This window comes from Lethenteron reissneri, chromosome 22, assembly GCF_015708825.2.
Source record: "Lethenteron reissneri isolate LAM-NWPU_2019-01 chromosome 22, ASM1570882v1, whole genome shotgun sequence".
In the NCBI taxonomy this organism is placed as follows: Eukaryota; Metazoa; Chordata; class Hyperoartia; order Petromyzontiformes; family Petromyzontidae; genus Lethenteron; species Lethenteron reissneri.
Window position 1 is genome coordinate 5,132,931 of NC_083800.1, and position 24,622 is coordinate 5,157,552.

The 24,622-nt window shown below is 40.9% G+C and overlaps 2 protein-coding genes across 2 annotated transcripts in view; one reads left to right on the plus strand and one right to left on the minus strand.

The window, feature by feature from the left end:
* The window catches only part of LOC133345555 (conopressin/neurophysin-like), a 559,395-nt gene extending 555,969 nt beyond the window's left edge, over positions 1-3,426 (plus strand). The window contains exon 4 of the transcript XR_009755453.1: positions 3,383-3,426. The gene's annotated coding sequence lies outside the window, so the exon portion shown is untranslated. The remainder of the gene's footprint in view (positions 1-3,382) is intronic.
* The window catches only part of LOC133345551 (dedicator of cytokinesis protein 1-like), a 209,175-nt gene extending 186,674 nt beyond the window's left edge, over positions 1-22,501 (minus strand). The window contains exons 1-18 of the mRNA XM_061556432.1: positions 22,393-22,501; positions 21,861-22,138; positions 17,393-17,476; positions 16,897-16,937; positions 16,557-16,612; positions 14,734-14,830; positions 14,440-14,588; positions 12,144-12,276; positions 11,372-11,529; positions 10,325-10,406; positions 8,983-9,115; positions 8,008-8,083; positions 7,394-7,473; positions 6,438-6,563; positions 4,837-4,964; positions 3,051-3,149; positions 1,947-2,019; positions 1,734-1,837 (exon numbers count right to left, since the gene is read on the minus strand). Coding sequence (XP_061412416.1) covers positions 1,734-1,837; positions 1,947-2,019; positions 3,051-3,149; positions 4,837-4,964; positions 6,438-6,563; positions 7,394-7,473; positions 8,008-8,083; positions 8,983-9,115; positions 10,325-10,406; positions 11,372-11,529; positions 12,144-12,276; positions 14,440-14,588; positions 14,734-14,830; positions 16,557-16,612; positions 16,897-16,937; positions 17,393-17,476; positions 21,861-21,903 — 1,662 coding nt within the window. The 5' untranslated portion in view covers positions 21,904-22,138; positions 22,393-22,501. The remainder of the gene's footprint in view (positions 1-1,733; positions 1,838-1,946; positions 2,020-3,050; positions 3,150-4,836; positions 4,965-6,437; positions 6,564-7,393; positions 7,474-8,007; positions 8,084-8,982; positions 9,116-10,324; positions 10,407-11,371; positions 11,530-12,143; positions 12,277-14,439; positions 14,589-14,733; positions 14,831-16,556; positions 16,613-16,896; positions 16,938-17,392; positions 17,477-21,860; positions 22,139-22,392) is intronic.
* Positions 22,502-24,622: the final 2,121 nt, after the last annotated feature.

Sequence of the window (24,622 nt, forward strand, 5' to 3'; positions counted from 1 at the left end):
CATCCACAGCCCCCCAGGGGGCACAAATACGGCGGCAAATTGCAGATGTGACGTCTGCCCGGTCTCTGGGCAACTCCGTCCATCCATTTCCATCCTGATCCTGAGCTTGAATTCTTCATTTCACTGAGTGACCTTCTCTAACCCCCCCCCCCCCTCAATTACCTTCATGTGATCAAGCAGCATCAATATATTCCTTCCAGAACTTCCTTAATCAGGCGTTCACCTCTGACCATGTGCCCAATCAGCAATGTGTGCCCAATCGACACCTTCTCTGGATTGTTCAATCAGACTTCTCCTTTTTGCCCTTAAGTCTTTCTCTCCGTCCAAATTGTTTTCTCCACTCGACGCCATTCCCACGTCTCAAGACTTTCCAGTCTCGTTAAGCCTTGCTGACAGTCCAAGTTTCAAGTGCATACATCCAAGTGTATGTGGGTATTGAAATAGATCTGCTTGAAAGCAAAAGTGGTGCACAAATAGTAAAAACTCACGACATCAATAACATTGCTGAATCAGCACCTATTATATGTGTTTCCTTTAAAGGCAGTGTAATTGACAAAAGTGCTGAGATGTTTTGTTATCTGTGCATGGTGGCTGGGACACTGCCCATGATCATTTCGAGTTAATAAGTACAATTGTTCACAAAAGTAAATGGGGTGTCGTTGCCGCAGAGTGGTTTACTTGCTGCACTACAAACCCTGGTGACCTGCATTTTTGATTCGCACGCTCGGCTAACATCAGTGGCGAGCGATATCTAAACTGGTCCTTGGCACCTCTCCTTCACCAACCCGCCTTGACCAGCGTGGGGAAGTATGACCAAATATTCCGGACAACCAACATGGCGTGGGGATGTATGTGGAACTTCTTTCACACCGTACATAGTCGACCATGCTAATGAGGTGTCAATTGACAAAGGACTGATAATAATACGTATAAGAATAGTAACGATTTAACTATATATATGTATGACTCAATTATTATTTATGTTCATGATTATGTTTTCAGACCCTGCTCCAATGCAATCACCATTGTCCGCACTGCCGCTGTTTTATTCAGCACGCTATGTTCACGTATTCTGAATGCATAAACAATTGCATGGATGTATAATTGTACCAAGCTTGACGTGACATTAAACTGCTCCTGTTAACATTCCAGCTCACCGGCTTGGGTATATGAACATACATAATGCTACACGATACTCACAGAGTGTGTCCACTCATGTAGGGGCATTGTGCACATGTAACCCACATTTCGATTTAAAGCTTTCGTGACTGCAGGGATTCATCTTCTTGGTTCTTTCGGTAAAGTCACGTAGAAGGGAAATAATAAAAATAAAACAAAATAAAATATCTTCTTGGTTCTTTCGGTAAAGTCATGTAGAAGGGAAGTAATAAAATAATACAAATAAAACATAATAAAATAAAAAATGTTTTATTATTTTATTACTTCCCTTCTACGTGACTTTACCAAAAGAACCAAAAAGATGAATCCCTGCAGTCACGAAAGCTTTAAATCGAAACATAATAAAATAATTCTCACGACGGGAAGACAGCGTCTGAATGAAACATTCAGACGCTGTCTTCCCGACAGAACTGTTCTTCACCTGAGGACGGCTGCTTGCGTTGTGGCCGAAACGTCGTGAGAATTATTTTATTCTGTTTTATTTTTATTATTGTATTATTTCCCTTCTATGTGACTTTACTGAAAGAACCAAGAAGATGTAACCCACAGTTTACCTTGTAGATGAAGAGATCGTGATTTCCATCTTGAAGTGTAGTCCCATCAGGCCGCATCAGTTTGACAAAACACATGGCAAAGTTTTTTTCACTCCTGTCTTTTGCTGTTGGTGTACGAGGACAGACAGAGATGCAATGTCCAGCAGATGTGAAACGTTTAATTTAACTACGTTAAACTACAATTCTCCGAGTCGTGTGTAAGACAGCACTTACAGTCCTGGGACGAGCGGTGACGGAATGTGAATCTCAAGTGGCTTCTGTAAACGTCTTCGATTGGAACGGCGACCTGGCGAAGAATCGGCAACAATAAATTTTAATTTTTCTCTCAATCTGCGTCGTGATTATTTATATTTGGAATAGATCATGTCAAATCGGATCATTCGCAAATTCGGTGTTTGTGCTATTCTCATAGTGCAAGGCTCTCCCGAATGCACTTTGTTTAATAAACATAGTCTGCAGTATTTTCACAACAGGCAGCGATGTTTCAATGTGGTTTTACCCAATATGGATAATTCTGATTTTATATTCATATAGAGTGCTTTAGCGCCAGGTGCTTTACACATTTTAAAAGCGATAACCAAAATCGAGTGATGGATATGGCAAGGGCCGTGGATTGAATGACCATACCAGAGGTCACGTGGGGGTCACAAAAGGGCTACAGGGGAGGGACAGAAAGGAGTGGAGGGATGAGGGAAAGAAAGAGGAAGGGAATGGATAGTTTTCAGTTGGACCGTGACACATGATGTTCAACGTCCATGCGGTGCGTAATTGTTTGGTTCATACAAATGCAGCGTTAACCATGCACGTACGCGTGTACGTTGAACTTCTTTCACACCGTATGTAGCACCGTGGCGGCCGCTGGGCTCAAACCGGAAAACTCGGCAACAAGCGGAAAGCGCAATGCCGCTCGGCCACATCACCGACCGTTGTGATTTTAGAAGTGGATTATAATAACGCTAGGAACATTAAACGTGCAAATATTATGCACTTGCAACTGTTTTTACCCACGGCACACCACGGGATGTAATGCATGGAAAAGGAAAGAGAAAAGGGAATGCGAAAAGGGAAGAGAGAATGGGAAATATGAGGAATTTGATGGAAAATGAATGGAACAACGCGGGAAGCACATGGTCAGCATGAGGTTAGGGGGTTAGAGGCTACACTAGGGCCTCGACGCTGCATGGAGGAGCGTCTGTTTTCACAGGATGCAGTGATAGGGGAGGAATTCAGAGTGTGGGTGAACACACAGAAGTCACGTGATTTATGGAAGGCTTGAGCTGATTTAGATATATACAGAAAACACTCATTAGTTCCTACCTTGACAGTCTCAAACCACTTGGGTTGCTTCACTTGGTAATATACAATTGACTTGTATTCTGTAATGGGCTGATCACCAGCACCAATCCAAATAACGTTCTAAATATGAGAATAATACATGGAAAAAATGCAAATATTTACATTAATTACCTTTGATAGCAAATGTGGAAATATTCAAAACGTAATTCTAGATTTGAAGCTTTCATGACTGCAAGGATTCATATTCTTAGGTTTTTTCGGTAAAGTCACGTAGGTAAAACATTAAAATTAATAAAAGTAAAATAAAATAAAATTCACGACGTTTCGGAGGCAACACAAGCTTCCGTCTTCAGGTGGAACCGTCACAGCCACGACAGCTGTATCAAGTAAATGAGAGTGGTAGCTCTTGCAATCTCTCAGTTACTTGATACAGCTGTCGTGGCTGTGACGGTTCCACCTGAAGACGGAAGCTTGTGTTGCCTCCGAAACGTCGTGAATTTTATTTTATTTTTATTAATTTTAATGTTTTACCTACGTGACTTTACCGAAAAAACCTAAGAATATTCAAAACGTAGCTTTCTGCTTATTGATGAGACGAATGAATTACAGCATAATCATGTATTACTGTACACTGTAGGTAACACAAATATAAAGTATGAAAAAAAAACTATAAGGAACACAATAAGTTGCAATTTCAGCTGTCAGCCGATCACATTTACTCAAAGTTATTTTGATGGTGGCCTGAGACCACAATGCACTTATTCAGGAAATGCTGATGGTCATTCCGTAATGCAACAAAGGCTGGGCGCTTTTTGTGTATGGTTTGATTTATTTTTTCAAGTTGATACGTATAAACCCAAAAACTTTATTCTGAATAATATCGATCGCGAAAGTCTACGTGTTAAACTGACGTATAAATTAGATTTGTTTATCTTCATGTTCGCTTTCACGAACCACGAACAAACATCTTCCACAGCCGGTCTCCGACGCATGGGGAGATTTACAAAAGGATTCTTTGTCTCATAGTATGAGACAAATTGGAATAAATTGGCCAAAACAAGACCAATACACACGAGCACACTGTTTTGATACAAGCAACACATCATTAGATTATACGTGTTGGGGGGGGAGGCAAAGGGCAACTTCTCATACAAGCACACTACTTTGTGTATATGCACAGATGTTCTTGGCCGAATTAATATGTTGTAGGCCCCTGGGTAACAGGTACTGTGAGGTCCCCGGTAATATTTTCAAAAGGAAATCAAAGTTAAAGAAACATAAAATGTATTTTTACAAGGCTGACAACAAATAAAATTCAGCATTCACAAGTGAAATAACTTTTCACTTCATCTCTGGAGGTCCCCTCCAGCGGGCAGAGGCCCCTGCCTTAATACGTCCCTGCTCCCAAGGGATGTGCTTATATGTCCAAGTTCTGCTGTGTATATATGCAGGGTGCTTCAAAAACAAATGTTAACACTTCTGAGAATTTGCAACACCACCACAAGAAATGTGCCTCCGGGCTCTGGAGACCACCTGCAGAAGATTTCAGGCACGTGTCGACAATGCTGGTGGACAAGTGGAGACTCTTTGACTTTTTGAAGCAATTAACATACATGTGTTTTCATGTTTCAGTGTATTATCCGTTATTTTTCCATTAGAAACGAAAGTCCCATGTAAGTGTCAACATTTTTTTGAAGCACCGTGCGTGTGCATATATATATTTTTTAAAACGAGGTGCACTTATCATAAAAAAGAATCTGCATTTTATTAAAATGTAATAAAAAATTGCGGGCATGTTAACACTCACTTCCAGGACTTTTCCAGTGTCATCGCACACGACCATCGTAACCTCCACATTCTTCTGTGTGGTTTTGCTGGAACCCTTATCGAACTCTCCCTGAACGAGCGTGATGTACACATCATTCCTCACATCGCCTGGAGGTAGAAAATAGCAATGATGGGCACAGGAACACTCGTTTGTTTTGTTCCTTTTAAAAGCAGTAGCTCTGCAAATGGACCGGTGTTCAATATGTATGCAAAACGGCTCGAGAAAAAAAATGGCATGGATGATACATTAATGGTTAGGGAAACCAGGAGCAAACAGAACAAATAAAGCAGGATAAGCACCCAGTGTAGATAAGAACATATTATCAACATCCACTCCACGGTGATGTAGTGTGTATTCATATTTGTATTACGTACAACACTTGAGTATTAATGCTGTGTGCTTAAAAGTTCTTGTCTACATCGTCTTAGCTGGATGTATTGTAAATAATTATACAATGGGAGAACAGCCAGAAAGTGATAAGACCTTGGTGCCGACATTAATTTCTGGTTGCAAAAGAGTTCTTACCATATCACCATAACACTGAAAGTATATTTGCCCAATATACTCTATTCTCTGAATGATTATAAGAAGCGCCAGGAAGGAAGACGCACCTATAACATGTGCTCGGTGTCACACATTTCAACCATAAAACACCCCCCCAATCTTTGATTAAAATTCATGGAGGGCGGGAGGGTGTCAGGTGCATCTTATAATACGTAGCATACGGTATTGTTTTAACATTAGGGAAACATGAGGGACAATTAATAGACTATAATTAATCAGGTGGTCGTGCGTGCCTGCAATCCAGCACTGTGGAAAGCGGCAAGGGTTGATGGATCGCACAAGTGTCACGAAACTCCCTTCCCGTGCCCATCGAGGAACCATATTCTGGCTCGCCAGCAGATGGCAGTACTGCAGGCGGTCTAATCACCGTCTGTCTCGATCTGTATGAGGATAGAGTGTTGCAGCCTCGCCGGTGTGGGTTTTCCTCCGGGTGCTCCGGTTTCCTGCCACTTGTATGACAAACACTCGTCACTAATTGGCTGAAAACATCTTTTTAAAAAATACCAAATGCAGGACCCTTCTGAAAAAAAGAGTCCTACAACTCAGTGTGGCTCTCCTGAATACCTTTCTTTATTATTATTGTTGTGTGTTAAGAACGTGGGAGTTTGTTTTTAAATCCTTTATATTAAGTTCACTTGCTTGCTTGCTTGCACGCTTACGACCGTGCAAATCTTTCGGTCGTTTTTTAACCCACTTCCCGTGATCCAATCGAGCTGACATTTTGCACACATACTCGTTGTGCGTGACAAATTATTTTCGTGAAAAAAATGTCCAAAATTTTCCACTTTTTAGGAAAACAAATTTTTCATATTTAATTTTTAGAAAAAAAAATTCATATTTAATTTAAAATACCAATGTGGTAAAAATGAAACTCTTACTCAAGAAAAACAGAAATGAATAATAAAATAAAACCGATGCCACGCATATAAAGGATTTATAGTGAAAAACTTTGTTTTTACGGGTAATTTTTTACTTCTCTCTACAAGCACTGCACAAAAGCCGAGCTGAAGACAAACCGGGCATGATGATCTCAGGAAATCCCATCTTGCGAGCGATGGCCGTGGAACGATCGATCAGGTGAGGAAAATCTTTCTTCACCTGTTTGATGTCCCCATTCAGCATCTTCATGGACACCCAGAGTCCTTTTTGGAAGTTTTACACAATGCTACATTATTTACGCTTCATTGGAAACATTAATAATTCACGTTGCTCTCACGTGACTCACCTCTCTCATAACTCGATAACTGTTAAAAAATAAAATGCATTTTGAAATATGTTGCGGGTGCAAGCGCTGAAGGAGCAGCCCTGCAATTGCTTGCTCCCAACATGCTGCAGGCTCACAGCATTAGGAAGAGCTCTAGGGAGCCATTCCAGCGGGTATTTGGCCTACTCTTCCATGCTGGCCAGCCATATTAGAAGACGTGGGAGTACCCACACTTTACCCCCACCACACACGTGACCTTCCAATAAATCAACTCGTGCTGTTCCAATGTTCATACTGCGACGGGGACAGAGGTGGGGGGGATTGGGATTTAAGAAATCTGCCCCATTGTTTCAACTGCCATGCCGGGAAATTGAATCTAACAGCTGACCTCTGGATTGCAAGTCCAGCAAGCTCATAGTTGGAGTTTGACTTACATATATTTGGGGGTTTGGGGGCAGGGGTTCGCTTTGTCCCTCACATTAGGAATCGCGGGGTGTATATAATTAATTTATTTTGTATCTTAATTATAAACTACTGAAAATAAATTAATAAAGATGTCTAGTTTGTGACATTGCCCTCCCGTGCCCCCCCCCCCCCCACATCCTGCAAACTCTGCCCACGAGAGTGATAACTATTGACACCACAGCAGCATTCCCTTACACATGTTAAATATACAATGGTTGCAAAATGAAATAGCTTTACTGTATAGCGGAGTCATCATAATTCAAACTTTAACAATCAAGTGCCACGCTGTACAGAAAGCCTTACCTAGGCCTTTGGCGTTCACTTCTTTGCCAGAAATGGCCTTGTTGATGATGTTTTGAAGAAAGTCATTTTCCGCAGTCACCCTGGTTTAAATAAATAAAGAAATACATAAAAATCCCATAATACAACTTAAATACACATATCTCCGATTATATAATAATAATTGACACTGTGGGGTTAAAGCCTGCCCCATGTCATGATATGATTAATAATACAACAATGCACAAGTCTTTGTCAGTCCACAAGTCTACACTGTGTTCCTCTTGGGGTTTGTTTGACCATGATGCGCCGTGCTGGTCAACGCAGGTTGATGAACGGAGAGCCCTGGGACCGCTTCAGATATATCACTCGCTACTAACGTTAGCCGTGGCCGAGAATCCAACTCAGGTCGGCGGGGTTCATAGCGCCAGTCTGCCAACTACCGCGCCACCGTGCAACTGACATCACGAGAAGCACAGATTACGTCACGTGCGGTTGTCTGAAGAGAGTGGAGTCGCATTGCCTGCGAGTAACGGTTCCCTCCTGCAATTTGCCCAGCGGGAGACCAAAGCAGGCATGCGTCCTCCACTTAAGCTTCATGCCAGGCAAATCACGAGCAACCTTTTCATCATACGTACTGGTGGAATGGAAAGAAGTGCTGCTTATCTTCATCAGTCTCAACGTTCCCCTTTACTATGTCTGTAATGTCCATCACTGCGTAACACAAACGAGAAAAGAACAACTATGAATGAGTAAACGAGCATATTAACTAGGGTTGCCAAGGTATCATTTTTTCATGGTACGATGTAATACAATATTAAATGTAACGATATGATAAAATCTTGATTTGAAGCTTTCGTGACTGCAGGAATTCGTCCTCTTTGGTTCTTTCGGTAAAGTCACATAGGTAGAAAAAGAAAATACAATTATTATTTTTATTAATTTTTTCTCACTATGTGACTTTAACAAAATAACCAAAGAGATATGATGAAATATAATCATTACAAGATCAGTTTCTGATAACTTATTTTGTATGAATTCCTTGCTTAAAACATACAGTATTCAACTCAATATAACCCACCAGTAAGTCTTCTAGTGATTGTAACATTACAACCTGCACACTTATAATGTACATGCTCTGGCAAGCAGCATGCATTAATGTATCTGAAATATTTTTAGAAAGCACTCATTTAATGAGTGTCAGCTATTTTCTTGAAATGTATTATTGTATACTATGAGATCTCTTTTACCAGTGGCAAAATATAATAGTAGGTTTTTACCCTTTTAACTGGTACAAAACTGTCAGTTTTGTACCAGTTAAAAGGGTAAAAACCTACTATAATATTATTGTATACTTTATTTTTGTTCCACAAATATTTTGCCAGGGAGATAAAAACTTGTATAAACGGTAAACAGTGATAATCACAATATAGCATCATATTTCCAAATGGATATACAGTATTCAATTATCGTGACATTTTAATCATACAATGTATTGTATCATCTTCATATCGCGCGAACCATAATGTGGGAATTTGGATAAAAATAAACATATGAATTATGTTATGAAAAAAAATATGAAAAACAAAAAGCGTGCGTGTTATTTTTCTTGCCAGCCACTCCAAAAGGCCGGCGCAGTCCGATGGTACACTTTTTGTTATTGTCCTTGAGATCCATGCAGCCGTTCCTCACGATCTGACAAACCAGGTACATCTTCTCGATTGCCAGGTCCTTGCCTCCAAGGTCCTAGGTGAGGTATACGTTTCACAGGCAAGAAGTTAAATACGAAAAGTGTATGTTAGGGATTTCTACGTGACCTACGAGTCATGTGACCGTATAACACAGGCTAACAGGCATAGCTACTGACAGCTATGATGACAATTGCAAGAGCATGCAATGATTCACAACTTTTGATTTAAAGCTTTCGTGACTGCAGGGATTAATATTCTTGGTCCTTTCGGTAAAGTCACGTAGAAGGGAAACAATAAAATATAAAACAATAAAATTCTCACGACGTTTCATCATCATGATGATTGCTTGTGTTGCAATCGTGATGATGATTGCTTGTGTTGCAATCGAAACGTCGTGAGAATTTTATTGTTTTACATTTTATTATTTTATTGTTTCCCTTCTACGTGACTTTACTGAAAGAACCAAGAATATGATTCACAACTTCTTGAAAATGTTATGATTTGTCAGTCATGATTAGAGTTTATTGGTAATGTCTGTCTCATTTGTGATGTCTCATTTCTTCTGCCTCTCAGATTTGAGCGTTCTGTGTAATTTCCACCATACATTTGTACTATCTGTCACATCGAACGCATCTCATTTGTACCATCTTTGTCGCTTGTACGATCTTTCTTAACTATTATGTCTGTCCCATTTATTCCAACAATTAGCCTCGTGAAAAAGAAAACATCTCACATATGGAAGTATGTTGAACGTCTTTCGCACTGTACGTAGCCAACCGGGGGAAGGACAACAAACTAAATATAAAATCAGTTCCAAAGAAATTAGTTTTCAATCTCGATTTAAAAGTGCTTCCATTTTCATCGATTTAAAATGAAGCAAATGTCTATATGCACGTACAAAGGCATTGTCAATCGGTGATTCTTTATGTACCAAGCAACTGACAGGTCCAATGTGTTTGCCTCAGATTAGGCACGACACCTTCACATTTTACGAACAGTGAATTGTCACGTGAGGATAACGTGCCCAGGGTGGTGGTAGCACTCACAGAGTGGTCAGCGCACTCCACTAAGAATCCAGTGTTAGGTTCCTGGTAATGGCTGACGTAAAACAGATTTTCGCGTTCAGTTTGTTTATTAGCACGGTTGGCTACGTACTGGTGAAAAAGAAGTTCAACATCCATACAATACATACAGAGGCGGTCACGATGAATGAAATGCAGCCGGTGTCGTTTTATCCGACATGTGCGTCATGGACCCGGCCTACCGTGAACACAACTCGCGTGTTGTGCAGCAACTCCACTTCTTTTGGCAGGCCTTGTTTGCCCCACCGGACCATGTAATTTTCACTGAGGCAGGATTAAGAAGAAGAAGAATATTAACAGAGTCATCAGAATTTATTTTTATTTTATAAAAAAAAAGTCATGGTAAAAGTAAATCTGCTCATGCGAAAAAAAAAAAAAACTCAGCCGTTTTCTTACTTTTTAAAAGAAATGCCTGATGTTTGCATTTTCCTTTGTCACGAAGCATGAACGATTTCCTGATTTATTTATTATTTTCACTCTTAAAAAAACGTTTACTCCCGATCTTTACAACATGAACTATATCTACACTGGATAATTTGTGTTTGTAACAATAGTAACAAAAAAGGAGCATGCTTTATAAGCAATAAGTTGCACCCCAAAATCTGTAAGTGCATGCCCTGTAATATATAATTGAAGCTTACGATTTTTTTCGTGAATACTTATGCTTAAAATAATATCAATTATAACAACAACTGTGCCCATATCCATATCACTAATAACACTGTGTAAAAAAATTTGTTCCTGGGTAGTAAGTGTTATTTCCTAATTGCTTATGCCTAAAAAGTACAGAAAATGGCTATTATTCTCCACAAACTTTGCTTTTGTGACCAGGACAGTGATATTTTGAAATTTACATATTTTCAATGAGAAAACGGGTGAATTTATGTCTTTTCGTTCACATAATGTCAGAAAAAACAACATGAATCAGAATTAACAAGCCCCACTAACCAGCGGGGTGGGGTACGGTCAACCCATCTCCGTGACCAACACACCTAAACCATGGACCCCGGTATGACAATGACTCACACTCAAATTTCGTACTTGTACAACTATTAAGTGTGCACTATGTTTTAAGATTCAACTACATTTCATTAACAAAAATCATTTCAGTCTCATCAAATGTCACTTTCTTTTCGGCACCATTTTCCACCAAACTCAGTTCAGAGAGGTACAGGACAGACAGTACACTCCACTGCACAGCGCCTGTTATCAAAGGAAAGGGGGAATACCTCAGAAATCGATTTTCTTTGGGATCGTACAGAGCCATTAACACCTCGGCCTCTTCTCTAATCCGGTAGACGAAGTTCTTCAGCACGACAAACAGGCTGTACGAGTGAGTGGCGGAGAAATGCGTCCACTTTGTCATCTCGCTGTTTTTTTTCTTAGACTGCAAAGGAGAATAAAAAAAAAAAATCAGGATTTGCGTTTGTTAGGCGCTTACTTTGAAATGCTCCAGCATCTTAAATACCCTCACATCGGATTGAATTGCAACCATTCCTATGCTCAGCTGTCGTTTGTTTTCTATCTTTTTAGCCTTACGGACCGGCTGTTGAGAGCTGTCCTTCTATGACGGAAAGTGACGAAGCACCACCCTGCAATTGGCCATCAGTCTGTCAGTAGTGGGGCGATATGGACTATTGTTTATTCATATTAAGTCATTTGCAAAATAATATTCCAATATCGACAAATTTGGAGCATGACACCGGCACAAATTGCTTACTGAATTTGTTTTATACGTATATATAACGACCACCATGAAGCAGACAACGATTATTTCATGTTTAAAATACCCGCAGTATTAACCAGTGTGGCCTGTGGCTTGGACCGCAAACTTCTGCAACAAGGTGCCAAACGCGCTACTGCTTGGCCATTGTCAACCACCACCAACGAGAAGAGACACGGATTTAGACAAACGACATAATGGTGCCGCTTAAACGCTCAACATCATACATGCTGGCTGCTTGTTCGAGCACCCTCATCTGGGCCTGCACCACATCTCACCTTCTCCTGTATCTGCTCCTCCACCAGGGCAGTCGCTGCTTTGTGCGCACGGAACAGGCTGATTGTGCTGTTCTGATCAGGGTCCAGCATATTTCCGTTCACGTCACGAACAACAAGATCCAGCCCCAGTGTCCTAGCAGCCATCACAATAACAAACACCACAATAGCAGCCACAACAAAAGCAGCCACAACAATAGCAACCACCACAACAGCAACCACCAAAATAGCATCCACCACAATAACAACGACCACAACAGCATTCACCACAATAGCCTCCACCACAATAGCCTCCACCATAATAGCAACCACCACAATATCAGCCACCACAATAGCAGCCACCACAATAACAACCACCACAACATCAGCCACAACAATAGCAGCCACCACAATAACAACCACCACAATAGCAGCCACCACAATAACAACCACCACAACAGCAGCCACAACGATAGCAGCCACCACAACAACCACCACAACAGCAGCCATAACAATAACAACCACCACAACAGCAGCCACAACAATAGCAGCCATCACAACAACATCCACCACAATAGCAGCCACCACAATAGCAGCCACCACAATAGCAGCCATCACAATAGCAGCCATCACAACAACATCCACCACAACAACATCCACCACAATAGCAGCCATCACAATAGCAGCCACCACAATAGCAGCCATCACAACAACATTCACCACAATAGCAGCCACCACAATAGCAGCCACAACAATAGCAGCCATCACAACAACATCCACCACAATAGCAGCCACCACAATAGCAGCCACAACAATAGCAGCCATCACAACAACATTCACCACAATAGCAACCACCACAATAGCATCCACAACAATAGATGACACCACAACAACATCCACCACAATATCAGCCACCACACTATAATTGAAGGTACAGCAAATTTGCGTACCATATTCTCCAATTTACAAGATGTTCTGCATCTTATAATCCAGAGAATAAGATTATACATATTCAGGTCCCTATACTAATCAAAATAAACCATTTTGCAGACTGGCTTTCTATGATAATATAAAGTTTCACTTTTGTCCCCAAAGTTATTGCACTAATATAGTTTGAGTATATTATAAAATTTAGTTCCATCTGTTATTTTCCATATTTATTCTTCTGGAAACCAACTTTGTGCAACACGAGCCGTGTGACTGACCAGCACATTCAATATATACACCAATTGTAGCTTATTCATTCCATTACTATCGATAAGCTAGCTCATTACGGTATTATAAAAAAACATACCTACGTTTTGATTAAAATCTTTCGTGACTGCAGGGATTCATATTCTTGGTTCTTTCGGTAAAGTCACGTAGAAGGAAAACAATCAGATAATAAAAATATAAAACAATCATCATCAGTCTGATGATTGCTTGTGTTGCAGTTGAAACGTCGTGATAATTTTATTGTTTTATGTTTTTATTATTTTATTGTTTCCCTTCTACGTGACTTTACCGAAAGACCCAAGAATATAACATACCTACTATTAGCTAGGAATTCATTGAATATCACGTTTTTACCCTTAAATTGCTGACAAATTTTAATACAAAGCTCAATCTTAAATTTGATTGCATTTTTTTCACAAAACTACCGAGTCTATCTCTAATTTCCTCTGTCACTCTCAATCTTAGTCCTCTGTCCCCACTGTCTCTGTGTGTCTTCTCTCTGTATTCCTCTGTCATTCTGCCTCTTTGTGTCTATCCCCCCGGTATCAATGTGCCACTCCCTGTCTCACCGTGTCTCTCCCTCTGTATAATTTCGTCTCTCCATGTCTCTGTCTATTCCTCTGTCCATCTGTGCATTTCTCCCTGTTGCTCTCCATCTGTCTCTTTGCCCCACCTTGCCCCCACCGCAGTCCATCGTAACCAACGGTGCTCAAAATATTGAGCTTCAAATTTCGATTTAAAGCTTTCGTGACTGCAGGGATTCATCTTCTTTGTTCTTTCGGTAAAGTCACGTAGAATGGAAATAATAAAGTAATAAAAATAAAACATAAAAAAATAATTCTCACGACGTTTCGGCCACAAACCTGTTCTCCACCTGAGGACGGCTGCTTGCGTTGTGGCCGAAACGTCGTGAGAATATTTTTTTTATGTTTTATTATTATTTAATTATATCCATTCTACGTGACTTTACCGAAAGAACCAAGAAGATATTCAGCTTCACTTTTATTATTTCTTGCCTCAATTTGAACCGAATGTGAAAAAGCTGCTTTCGGTCTAACTCAAAGGGGAAGTGAGTATGTGGTGCATCCCAACAGTTGCCCCATACTTATTGCCGTAGTCCATGCAGGCAGTGGCTTTCTGCTTGAGGTCCGCAAGTTCGTCTTTGGGTAGTGTCCCTGATAGAATCTGCAGACGCCATTCCAGTAGCTCGCGCATCATAGCTCGCATGGTCTTCAGCATCTCCTGATCGTTGTTCTTAAGTGGGACAAGGCAGCGGTGTCAATTCGATTTACAACAAAGTGTGCCAATTATCGCAAACACTATGCAATATCAAGCCACGATGAGTGACACTAAATGCTATGGCACTGTTATTAAAGGCAATTTATGCCGGCAATCTCACCAGGTAGAGCTGACGACAGATGCCGGCCCATTCTCGCACAGTACTTGTGATCTCCTGCACCAGCGGGTTTTCTTTCGGTGTTACAATTTCCAGTGGCCTAATATTGCAACATGGGATGGAACGGTGGCAAAGTGGTTAGCGCGCTACGCCAATAACACGGTGATCTGAATTCAACCTGGTGATCCGGAGTAAATATTTTCCAATGTCTACTGAAGTACACAGGGATGGAATGTCAGTGCACTACAAACCCAGTGAGTCGAGTTTTATTCTTGGCCATGGCTAACATTGGACTGATCTTAGCCCGTCCACCTTCACCAACATGCTCTGACCAGCGTGATGAGGCATGGTCAAAAAGACTCCCCGTGAGTGACATGAGGAAGCCTTTGTCCAGCAGTGGATTGACAGAAGGCTGTGCATTATCTTTATAACATTATAAAACTAAGAGAGCACTCAGGGGAATCAAATAAGCACATCACCTCCTGCATTGCATCGGCACGTATATAATGGGCCGTCAAATATTATTGCAAAATAATTTAAGAGACAGATGATTGTAGTTCACACATGATCCTCTTACAGGAGTATTATTGCATTAGCTCATGTGCTACGGTTTAACTTTAGAGATATGCAACAATATAACTACAGCATTCTAATGATAATCTAGGGCACTGGTCTTCATTAAAAAGTAAGAGCGGCACAGCAGGGATTACGTGCATACATGTGGTTTTTGCATATTTACGCAATTTTAAAAAACAATTACATGCCCGCGTTTTTTTACTGCTGGAGATTACTCCAGAGGAGAATGCAAGCCAATTTGATATTGATATTTATAATTAAAAACTCGTTGCATGAGGCTCAGTTCCCACCAATATGTTACCGACAGATCTTTCTTTGGAATCGCATACAGTGTATGCGGGGCACCTGCTAAGTGTTAATTGTCAAGGCCACGTGCGATGAATTTAGAGTAATGAATCTACATAACGGGAAGGAACACCCGTCAGCCCCACACTGGGAAGGAAGACAATGATACCTATGTGCAGGTGGCTTTCTCTTCCTTACAATTTATAATTAAAGTTAAAGGCAACAGCCCTGCAATGGCTTGCTCATGCCACTGCTGGCAGAAGGGCCCTCAGTGAGCAAAAGGCCTAGAGAACCCCTTTAGAGTGTACTTAGACCCACATTTTGATGCTGGCCAGATGTCATTGAAATGGAGTGAGTACCCACATTTTACCCCACCACACACGCAACCAGCCGGTCCACTGTGGTGTACCCATTTATAATACGGATTCATGAGACTTGCCCATTGTTTCAACTGCCGTGGCAGAATTTTTTGAAGCAGTGGGATATCATCTTCTTGGTTCTTTTGGTAAAGTCACGTAGAAGGGAAATAATAAAATAATACACGTAGAAGGGAAATAATAAAATAATACATTTTATTATTTCCCTTCTACGTGACTTTACCGAAAGAACCAAGAAGATGAATCCCTGCAGTCACGAAAGCTTTAAATCGAAATTCAGTGGGATATCCATTGCAAGTCTAGTGCGTGATAACAATTTCACCATTGCATAATTCCACAACTGTCATACTTAAATAAAATGGATACTGGATATGCGACACAAGCCTTTAGATAAATTACCGTATATCCACAAACCTGTTTAGAATGTACTGCCATTTCCATTTAGGATGTCAAAATAACTTCACTATTTAAAAATGAATGAGCCCTGCCATGGCATGAATGCACATATCATAAGAGATTTAAAAAAAGTAATAAAGAGTTTTGCATGTTACAGCTAGAGCTTTATGGACCATACACTCTTACACGTACCCCGGATTTTTCACCACAGCCTCCTTCAGCAATATGTATGACGCTGGGAATATTCCCTGGAACGCAGAAGAAATTCAGTAGAATAGGCAATTAAAATTCCTTCATTTTGCATGCCAGTACTGCAGCATGAGTTTCAGTGGAAACGGTTCTGCATTAATAGTAAATAAGCACTCTTATATAATAAAAACATGTTGTTAAAGTGCTGGAGTCATTACTGTATATGTTGTCTCGTTTCTTTATGACAATTCTTTAAGTGCAATGGTTTACTTAATGGGTTACCGCTTTTAAAATACACGAGTTATGGAATGTTATTCTATACGTTCGTAAACTGCAGAAATACCTTGCAAATACGACTTTTCAAGCAGTATCCTCTATACCAGCCTGTGATAAAACAAAAAAACATGGAAGTCATTGAAGGCACAAATAGAAAACGATCAAACAAGAGGGCAATAAACAAACACAATATTACAATTTCGATTTAAAGCTTTCGTGACTGCAGGGATTCATCTTCTTGTTTCTTTCGGTAAAGTCACGTAGAAGGGAAGTAATAAAATAATAAAAATAAAACAATATTACAATGTTCTAAAAAGCATTCACCAACATTTATCAATCATAAGAATAGGCGTGTGGATAAATTGGAGTTTTTATGTGCCTGACAGGTATCACGTATAGTCGGAGTCACGGATAAGTGTTGCAGAATTGCAGGAGGTCGAATGTATGAGGATATTTGTCCAAAGTCGTCAATTTCCCAAGAGTCATTGAAATGTACATTCGAGAATATTCAGCATTGAAAATATGAAAACATACAATATTTATTTTTAAAAGGCGTTGCATACCTTCAAAGCATTCATAGATGTGCACAGCATCTCCAACAAACAATGGAAGCTGATGCTGTCCTTTAGAGGTGAAATTGAAAATTGCTGCAAAAAAAACACATTTTCTGGGTGAATCACAATGCATGGCCTGCTTATTAACACACCCGTGGTGGACTGATGAACAGAACCCCGCAAAAAATGTACCAAGATTAAAAAAATAACTTTCTATGTTGGCCGATGATTGAAAGATGGCGATACAGTCCCTATCATGGTATAATGATCAGGCAAATCGGCACAGAAGCTGATTTGCCAATTTTGTTTTTCCATTCCCCTGCCTTTCCATTCCTCTGCCTCTGTCCACTCGGCAGTAAAAACTGGGTTCATCATAGTTCGTCGATTGGCAGGCAGCACGCCATGGGATAAAATGCGGTTACTCCCACCTCTTACAAGATGTTCCTCATCACTGTGCTAAAGTAGGTCAAACGTAACTTTCGAGGGGTTTCGCTCGAGCTCCCTCTAGTGGATGCCCTCTCAGTAGCAGTGGTGTGAGCAAGACATTTCAGGGCGGCACTTGTTTAATTGAAAAGGAGTGGAGCAAGTTGCACAGTGGTCAGGGCACTGCGCTATCAAACTGGCGACCTGAGTTTGATACAGGGCCACAATTAACACTCGTGACAAGTGATATATAAAATAATTCTGGCCCTTCCCTTCACCAACCTGCACTGACCAACTATGTTTACATATGGGCAAAATAACTTTCACGATTGAAAGGCATGGGCAGACCTTTATCCAGCAGTGGATAAAAAAAAGCCATTCATTAAATATATATATCCATAAAAGGTGTAATTTTAAATGATTCGGCACGTGTGTTCAATGTTTAAGTCTCAAACGCAACTTTACCTACTTACCTACATCATAAAATAGTGTAACCATAGACACTATTGTACGTATATAAAGTACTGCATAGAGTAGTTTAAAAACAGGACTGAATATTGGAAATCTATGCTGTAGAAATCATAACTTAAGATTCCCACTTGGAGTGAGATAGATGAATTGAACATGTCTCCAATGACCTGTTCAGAGTGAGGTCTTTGGCTATTCTTGGCTTCCAGCATTTGTCCCATCAATTTATCCAGCCCAGCTCGAATGTGGGGTATATTGTATCCCCAGAGTGATTCATCTATTAGTCTGAAATTGGGAATATGAGATTCGATTGGACACAAAAACATGTCCCCGTGGGTATGCTGGACACAGAACTATGTTTCATACCCTTGCTCACTGCTTATTTGAGAACTATTGAAACCCCAAAATGTAATTTTCTGTAATTATATCATTTTTAAAGAAATGTTATATTTTTTATTTACAAAAGCCTAGCAATTGTAACCAAAAAAATATTGTTTTATTATTTTACTACTTTCAATTTGTATTCGTGGAGGACATTATTGAGGAATTAGCATTATCACTACCACATATATATGTGAGGTGTATATATATATTGTTTATGTCAGAACTTTGAAAACAATAGTTAATTTTGGCTGAAATTAGAAAAATTTAGTTTTTAAATCAGAATTAAAATTGTTTCCAATGTTGTTTGAAATTGTGTAATTTGGAGGATCTATGGGTTTAATATAAGTTTCCAGGTCTTCGTGGCTATAAATCAGTTTCACTGCATCCTGACTCATTAATAACGGGGACATTAGCTGAGTGATAAATTACGCGGGTCAGATGCGATAGTCCGGACCCGCTGGACACGCCTAAATGCGTTTGCAAAATCATCAAGACTGCCACGGGAAATTCCAATTTCCTTCTGAGAATGTGCTACCTAAATGGCCTGATCTGCCATATTAACCATTACAACGATCCACAACAATTGTTTCAGGATTGATTGCCTTCGTGGCTGCTTGGACCCGAGGTCACCTTCCATTGATTCACACCACCCCCTTCTAAACTCACTGGACGATCTCGACGACCATGGCGGCACACTGCCACATGCTCATAAATATGCCGGGCAATATTGTCTTCCCAGTGAGAAAAAAGAATGTTCACCTCACCTCCACGCTCAATGTTTTCAACATTCCTTATTTATGAAGTCGGAGACAACGGCGAGCATGAATGTGTAAATTCCTCTAAACTGTACAACTACACAAACACATGGCTTCCAAAAACACCTGCCGATGGCTCAGTGCAAATATTTATAAGAACGGTGCAGCATCTTGTTTTAAACAAAACAAAAATCTGTCTCGTTTTAACGTAGCATCTTAAATCTATTTGTAACGTAAGGTAAAGCTAAAAGGTGGTCTTCTTCTTCGTCGAATGGCTTATGTTGAGTTAGAGCAAAAACCATAATGTTAAAAGCTGTAAAATTTTACAGTTTACAGTTGTAAATTTATACCCAAAAGGTGGTAAAGGCGCAACCCTGCAAGTTCTCCTGCCCATGCCACGTTTGGCGGCAGGAGCCTGCACCTGAAGGAGCTCTAAAAGTGCCCCTCGAGAGAGAATTTGGCTTTTTATTCATTGCTGGCCAGACGTCTTGGAAGAGAAAACACAATATAGTGTGCTAAGTGTGAGACTGTGTCTCAAAGGTCACCTGACCGGAACGTAAAACTACATGTTGCGACTTGTCTACAAGATACGTTTACTCATTGTACGCTTGGAAAAGGAAGTTACCGAAAAGCAAGCTTCGGCTGGTTGTGTAAACCCTCGCAGCCACCAGCACACAGAAATAAGGAAACACACAGCGCAGTGTGTGGTGAATTCACGTTTCCACCATATGGTGAGCACACTTCCCCTTCTATATGCCTGGCTCTGTCGGATAAGAGATTACTGTGCTAAGCCATTTTATATATACAGTATATATATATAAAACCTCTAACACTGTCTAAAAACACGAGCAGTTCTGGCCTGACATCTAGATGATTGGTTTGTGTTTGACAGCTTTGCTGTCCAAACAATTGACAAATTATTTTCCACGGCATTGTCACATGTTTTTTGAACATTTATATTTGTATAGTAATTTAAGCTGCAGGGAAGCGCATGTGACAACAACATTGCTGTTTCCAATGGCCATAGAAGATATGGATTTTGTAATCGCATTCCACACTGTGTGTGCACGTAGAGAATTTTTTTTTTATCCCGGGTGTAAACCCGTGTTTGCTATTTATCATTTGTGAGGAAGAATTCGGGTGTTATAGTTGCAATTTATTTTCAACGACATTTTAAGCAGTTTTGGAAATACATTAACATTTGCTCTTCCTATCCCTTTTTCCCCCCCCCCTCTAAACGCACTAAACATTACTCAGGCGATTTTTGAGGAATGCGGCGACATCTGTTAACAAGGCAAACCGTTATTGATTAATGTTATAAGCCCTTTCCTCCATTGCATTCATCACCACCGTCGTCGGCAAGCTTGGGCAAGTTTTGGCTCTTGGCGCATCAATTAGCACGGCGAAAGGGTGTACAGACAGAATCTAAATTCAACCGCTGGGGGTGGCTGGGTTGTCGTGCGTCCAATTCCTATTTCTAGCCCGTAGATTCATCTACGTGCATCGAAAGTGACAAATTGCACCACATTATCCCATCGGTATAAAAATATAAAGGCGCGGCCCTGCAATGCCTTCTCTCGCGACACTGCTGGCGGAAGGAGTCTCCACTCGCAGGGAGATCTGGGATAGTTTGACCCCTCGTGTTTTACGTTGGGCAGACGTCTTGAAGAGGTGGGACTATCCACACTTCACCCCACCACGCGTGACTTGGTGATCGTCTAACTGTTGTGAACCCATTTTTATACAGGAAACCGCTGGGTGAGCAGAGGCGGTCATAACGGGAATTTAACTGCCGCGCCGGGAAATAAAATTGGTGACCTCTCTCTGAAGTTGCGAGTACAGTCCTGCTGTAACCAACGCAGCATCTCTCATAATGTGCGCCAAAGTTAACGTGAGAGACCTTGTCACCGTCACGGCTGACACGCATGCGGGTGTGTTCAAGCCAATGTTCAAATACTGCAGCAAATAAAATAAAAACTGACAGGCAGTCAATTAATTACGCCTGCCCAATTACACTATTTTCCAGGAAACTCGAGCAAGAACATAATGATTATACATGAATCGAGCTTCTATCTGGTTAAATAAATGACACAGAGTTGCAGTAGATATGTATAAATCGACATATACGTACAGGCAATGTTAAAACGACAGCAACGTATATTGATTTTTTACGCCGTAGCATTAACAAATTTCATGACATCACAAACTCGCGTCTAACATCTGCTTAAATCAATAATGCGCTGGCAGTGTTATTTTAAAAGTTTCGTACAAGTATCTGCAACAAAACAACCAGAGAAACAGCTGCGTGAAAGTTAAATCTTCACGTTAACTACCGCTGTGTGATGAATTAACATAGACACGCAACACACAGGAAAAAAATACACAAGAGCCACCATGCAAATGAGACACACAAATGTCCACTTTAACCAAAGTTCAACTTCACTCACCGACGCCGTATTTTTCTTTGACCGTAGGTGTCCATTGGTCCATTACGCGTGGCTCTACTTCTTAAGCCCTCTGAGTTTATTTTGTCAATGTTCTGGTGTGGATTGGTGACTTCTCTGGCTTGCCCCGTTGGTCTATTTCGCCATTGCCAATGCTGTGTGACCGCCCACGTTAAAGTGACGGAAACTGCGCACAATGCCACCACTTATATATGTCGGGTAGCCCAGTGCCTCCTCGGTTAAATTCGGCAGAAGTTGTTTCGTTTGCTCACTCTTCTTGTCTATACGGACATAACACGCACACAAGAGTATCGGACATAGGTTCATTGTTATTCCATTAGCTCCATTGAATTATTTCCATGTTCGTATCGTGTACTGTGATAGTTTTTTTTATATTGTTGTTTGTAACTAGAGAGAAGACGGAAACTTTACGTGCGTACGAAGTCCATACGTGGTTACAAAAATATCAGCAGTAACCTTACAACGTTGTTGCTATTCTGTTTTAGGGTTGGACCAGAACAAGAAACATTCCCACCTTTGCCGCTTGTCTGTTGGCCGTTCGTCTGAGCTCAAGTCAAGCAATATCCTTCACGGATGTGCTTCGCAGATTGACAAAGTGACGGGGGCTGACTAACACCGTTGTGCCGAAAATGACATTCGGTGGCCTTGGCTTCGTAGTCTTTCACATTACACCCAACAGGGGGCGACTTCATACCAACAACAACACAACTCAGCTTGTTGTCATTCGCCAACTCTTTAAAGCCAGTGGCTGTGTGTTCACGTACGAGTGTATGTGTAGGGAGCAGGGAGGGTGGTTTTTTTGGTGTCACTCCACTGCTGGATGAATACGTCCACCCGTGACGTGTCGGTCGTTTGGATTGTTTGACCATACTTCACCACTCTTGTCATTGCCGCTCGGTGGAGGGGGGGTGGCAAGTCAACTTCACTGCCCCTCTGCACTGCCCTCTACTGCACCTTCCGTTTGTGTTTGGTGCTCATACAAATCAAGCGCTATCCAGGCTCAGACCTGCTGAGCTTAAAAAACCCGAAAAAATCGGGCTCATTCCTCATATTTCGATTTAAAGCTTTCGTGACTGCAGGGATTCATATTCTTGGTTCTTTCGGTAAAGTCACGTAGAAGGGAAATAATAAAATAATACAAATTTAACAATAAAATTCTCACGAGGTTTCGATTTCAACACAAGCAATCATCAGGTGTGAAAACCACAGCAAGAATTTTTTTGAGAAAAAAACCCGCCACTTTAAAAAAATATATATTGCTGTGGTTTTCACACCTGATGATGATTGCTTGTGTTGCAATCGAAATGTCGTGAGCATTTAATTGTTTTATTTTTTATTATTTTATTATTTTCCTTCTACGTGACTTTACCGAAAGAACCAAGAATATCATTCCTCATAGTTTGGTCATAGGCTGCTGTTGTGTACGTTATAATTAATCCGATTGTCACAATACAGCCTATGGACTGCAGTATCAATAGTATGTTGGTAAGTGTGGACAGGGCTTAATTTGCCACGGGGCCTACCAGCCCCCCAATAATCACGAGCAGCAGCAGAGGGGCGACGTGGGTGGGTGGGGGGGGGCGCTGTGGTATTTTCCGTAACTCAGCCCCGGACAGCTCCGTCTAAAATTACCCCCCAAGAGTGTTGGAGCACGGTTTCAATGTTCCGCACATTGTCGATTCGGTTGATGGTATTGAGTGTCACCACTTGGCGGCAGTCTCTGCTAAGTTGCGTGTACGTTTGCGTGGCAATGTGTCCGGCCGTTTCGTTATCGTGTTCATTTGTTCGGCGTATGGTAAACAAGGCAGTTTGCAGGGTTTGGTGAATAAACACGTGGCAAGAGTGGATGTTATTGATCAGGCTTGCGGTCAAGAGCGCGACTTGTTTTTACAAAGTGCGAGAAGTGGGGGAGACATGGATGTGTAGTAACAGGAGTATGAAGAAGGCTCTTACGAGGCAGGGCTTGATTCAGATTTCAATTACCCTCTTCATTTTATTGTAATTACAACTCCATTGCAATCCCTGATAACTGTTTATATTACCGGGGTTTCATGAAGTCTAAAATGTCCAATATATATGAAAAGATGTGAAGCAAATGTTTTAATTTGGATAATATATTTTAATAGATATAAAATTACATTTGGTGGTTCCCAGTATCGCGTCTGCACATGTAAAGTACAAAATAAGTATTTCTCACTTAATTTTTTACGGTAAAATGTTACAATTTTACACTAAATTATTTAAGGTGGGAAGCAATGAACCCATTGACTGGAGTTTGATTGGTGGCCAAGGCTGACACCAATGGTGATCGATATCTGAACATATCCTGCCCCCCCCGCCTCGCCTTCAGTAATCAACATGGACCAGCATGGTGAAGTATGGTCAAACGACCCCCTTGATGGACATACAATGGAGAGGGTTTCATCCGGCAGTAGAGTGGCAACGGGCTGTAGATTATTGAATGAAGATTATTACTACAATTATCCTCTCAAGAAATCCGAACTGGTCCTGGGTCACCCCCTCCACACCTTCACCGATCTGCACCGATGAGTGCCATGAAGTCTGGTCAAGCAAGCCTCATGAGCGATATGTTTCCACAGTGTGCTGACAACACACTGAGAAAAAGTGAAACTTTCACTTGCGTGTGCTGATATGACAATGGTAAATGCAAAGATTGCATCGTTGCATACACAGTATTTCAACCGAACCTTTTTTGATAATTCACTTACAATTGATAACTATAA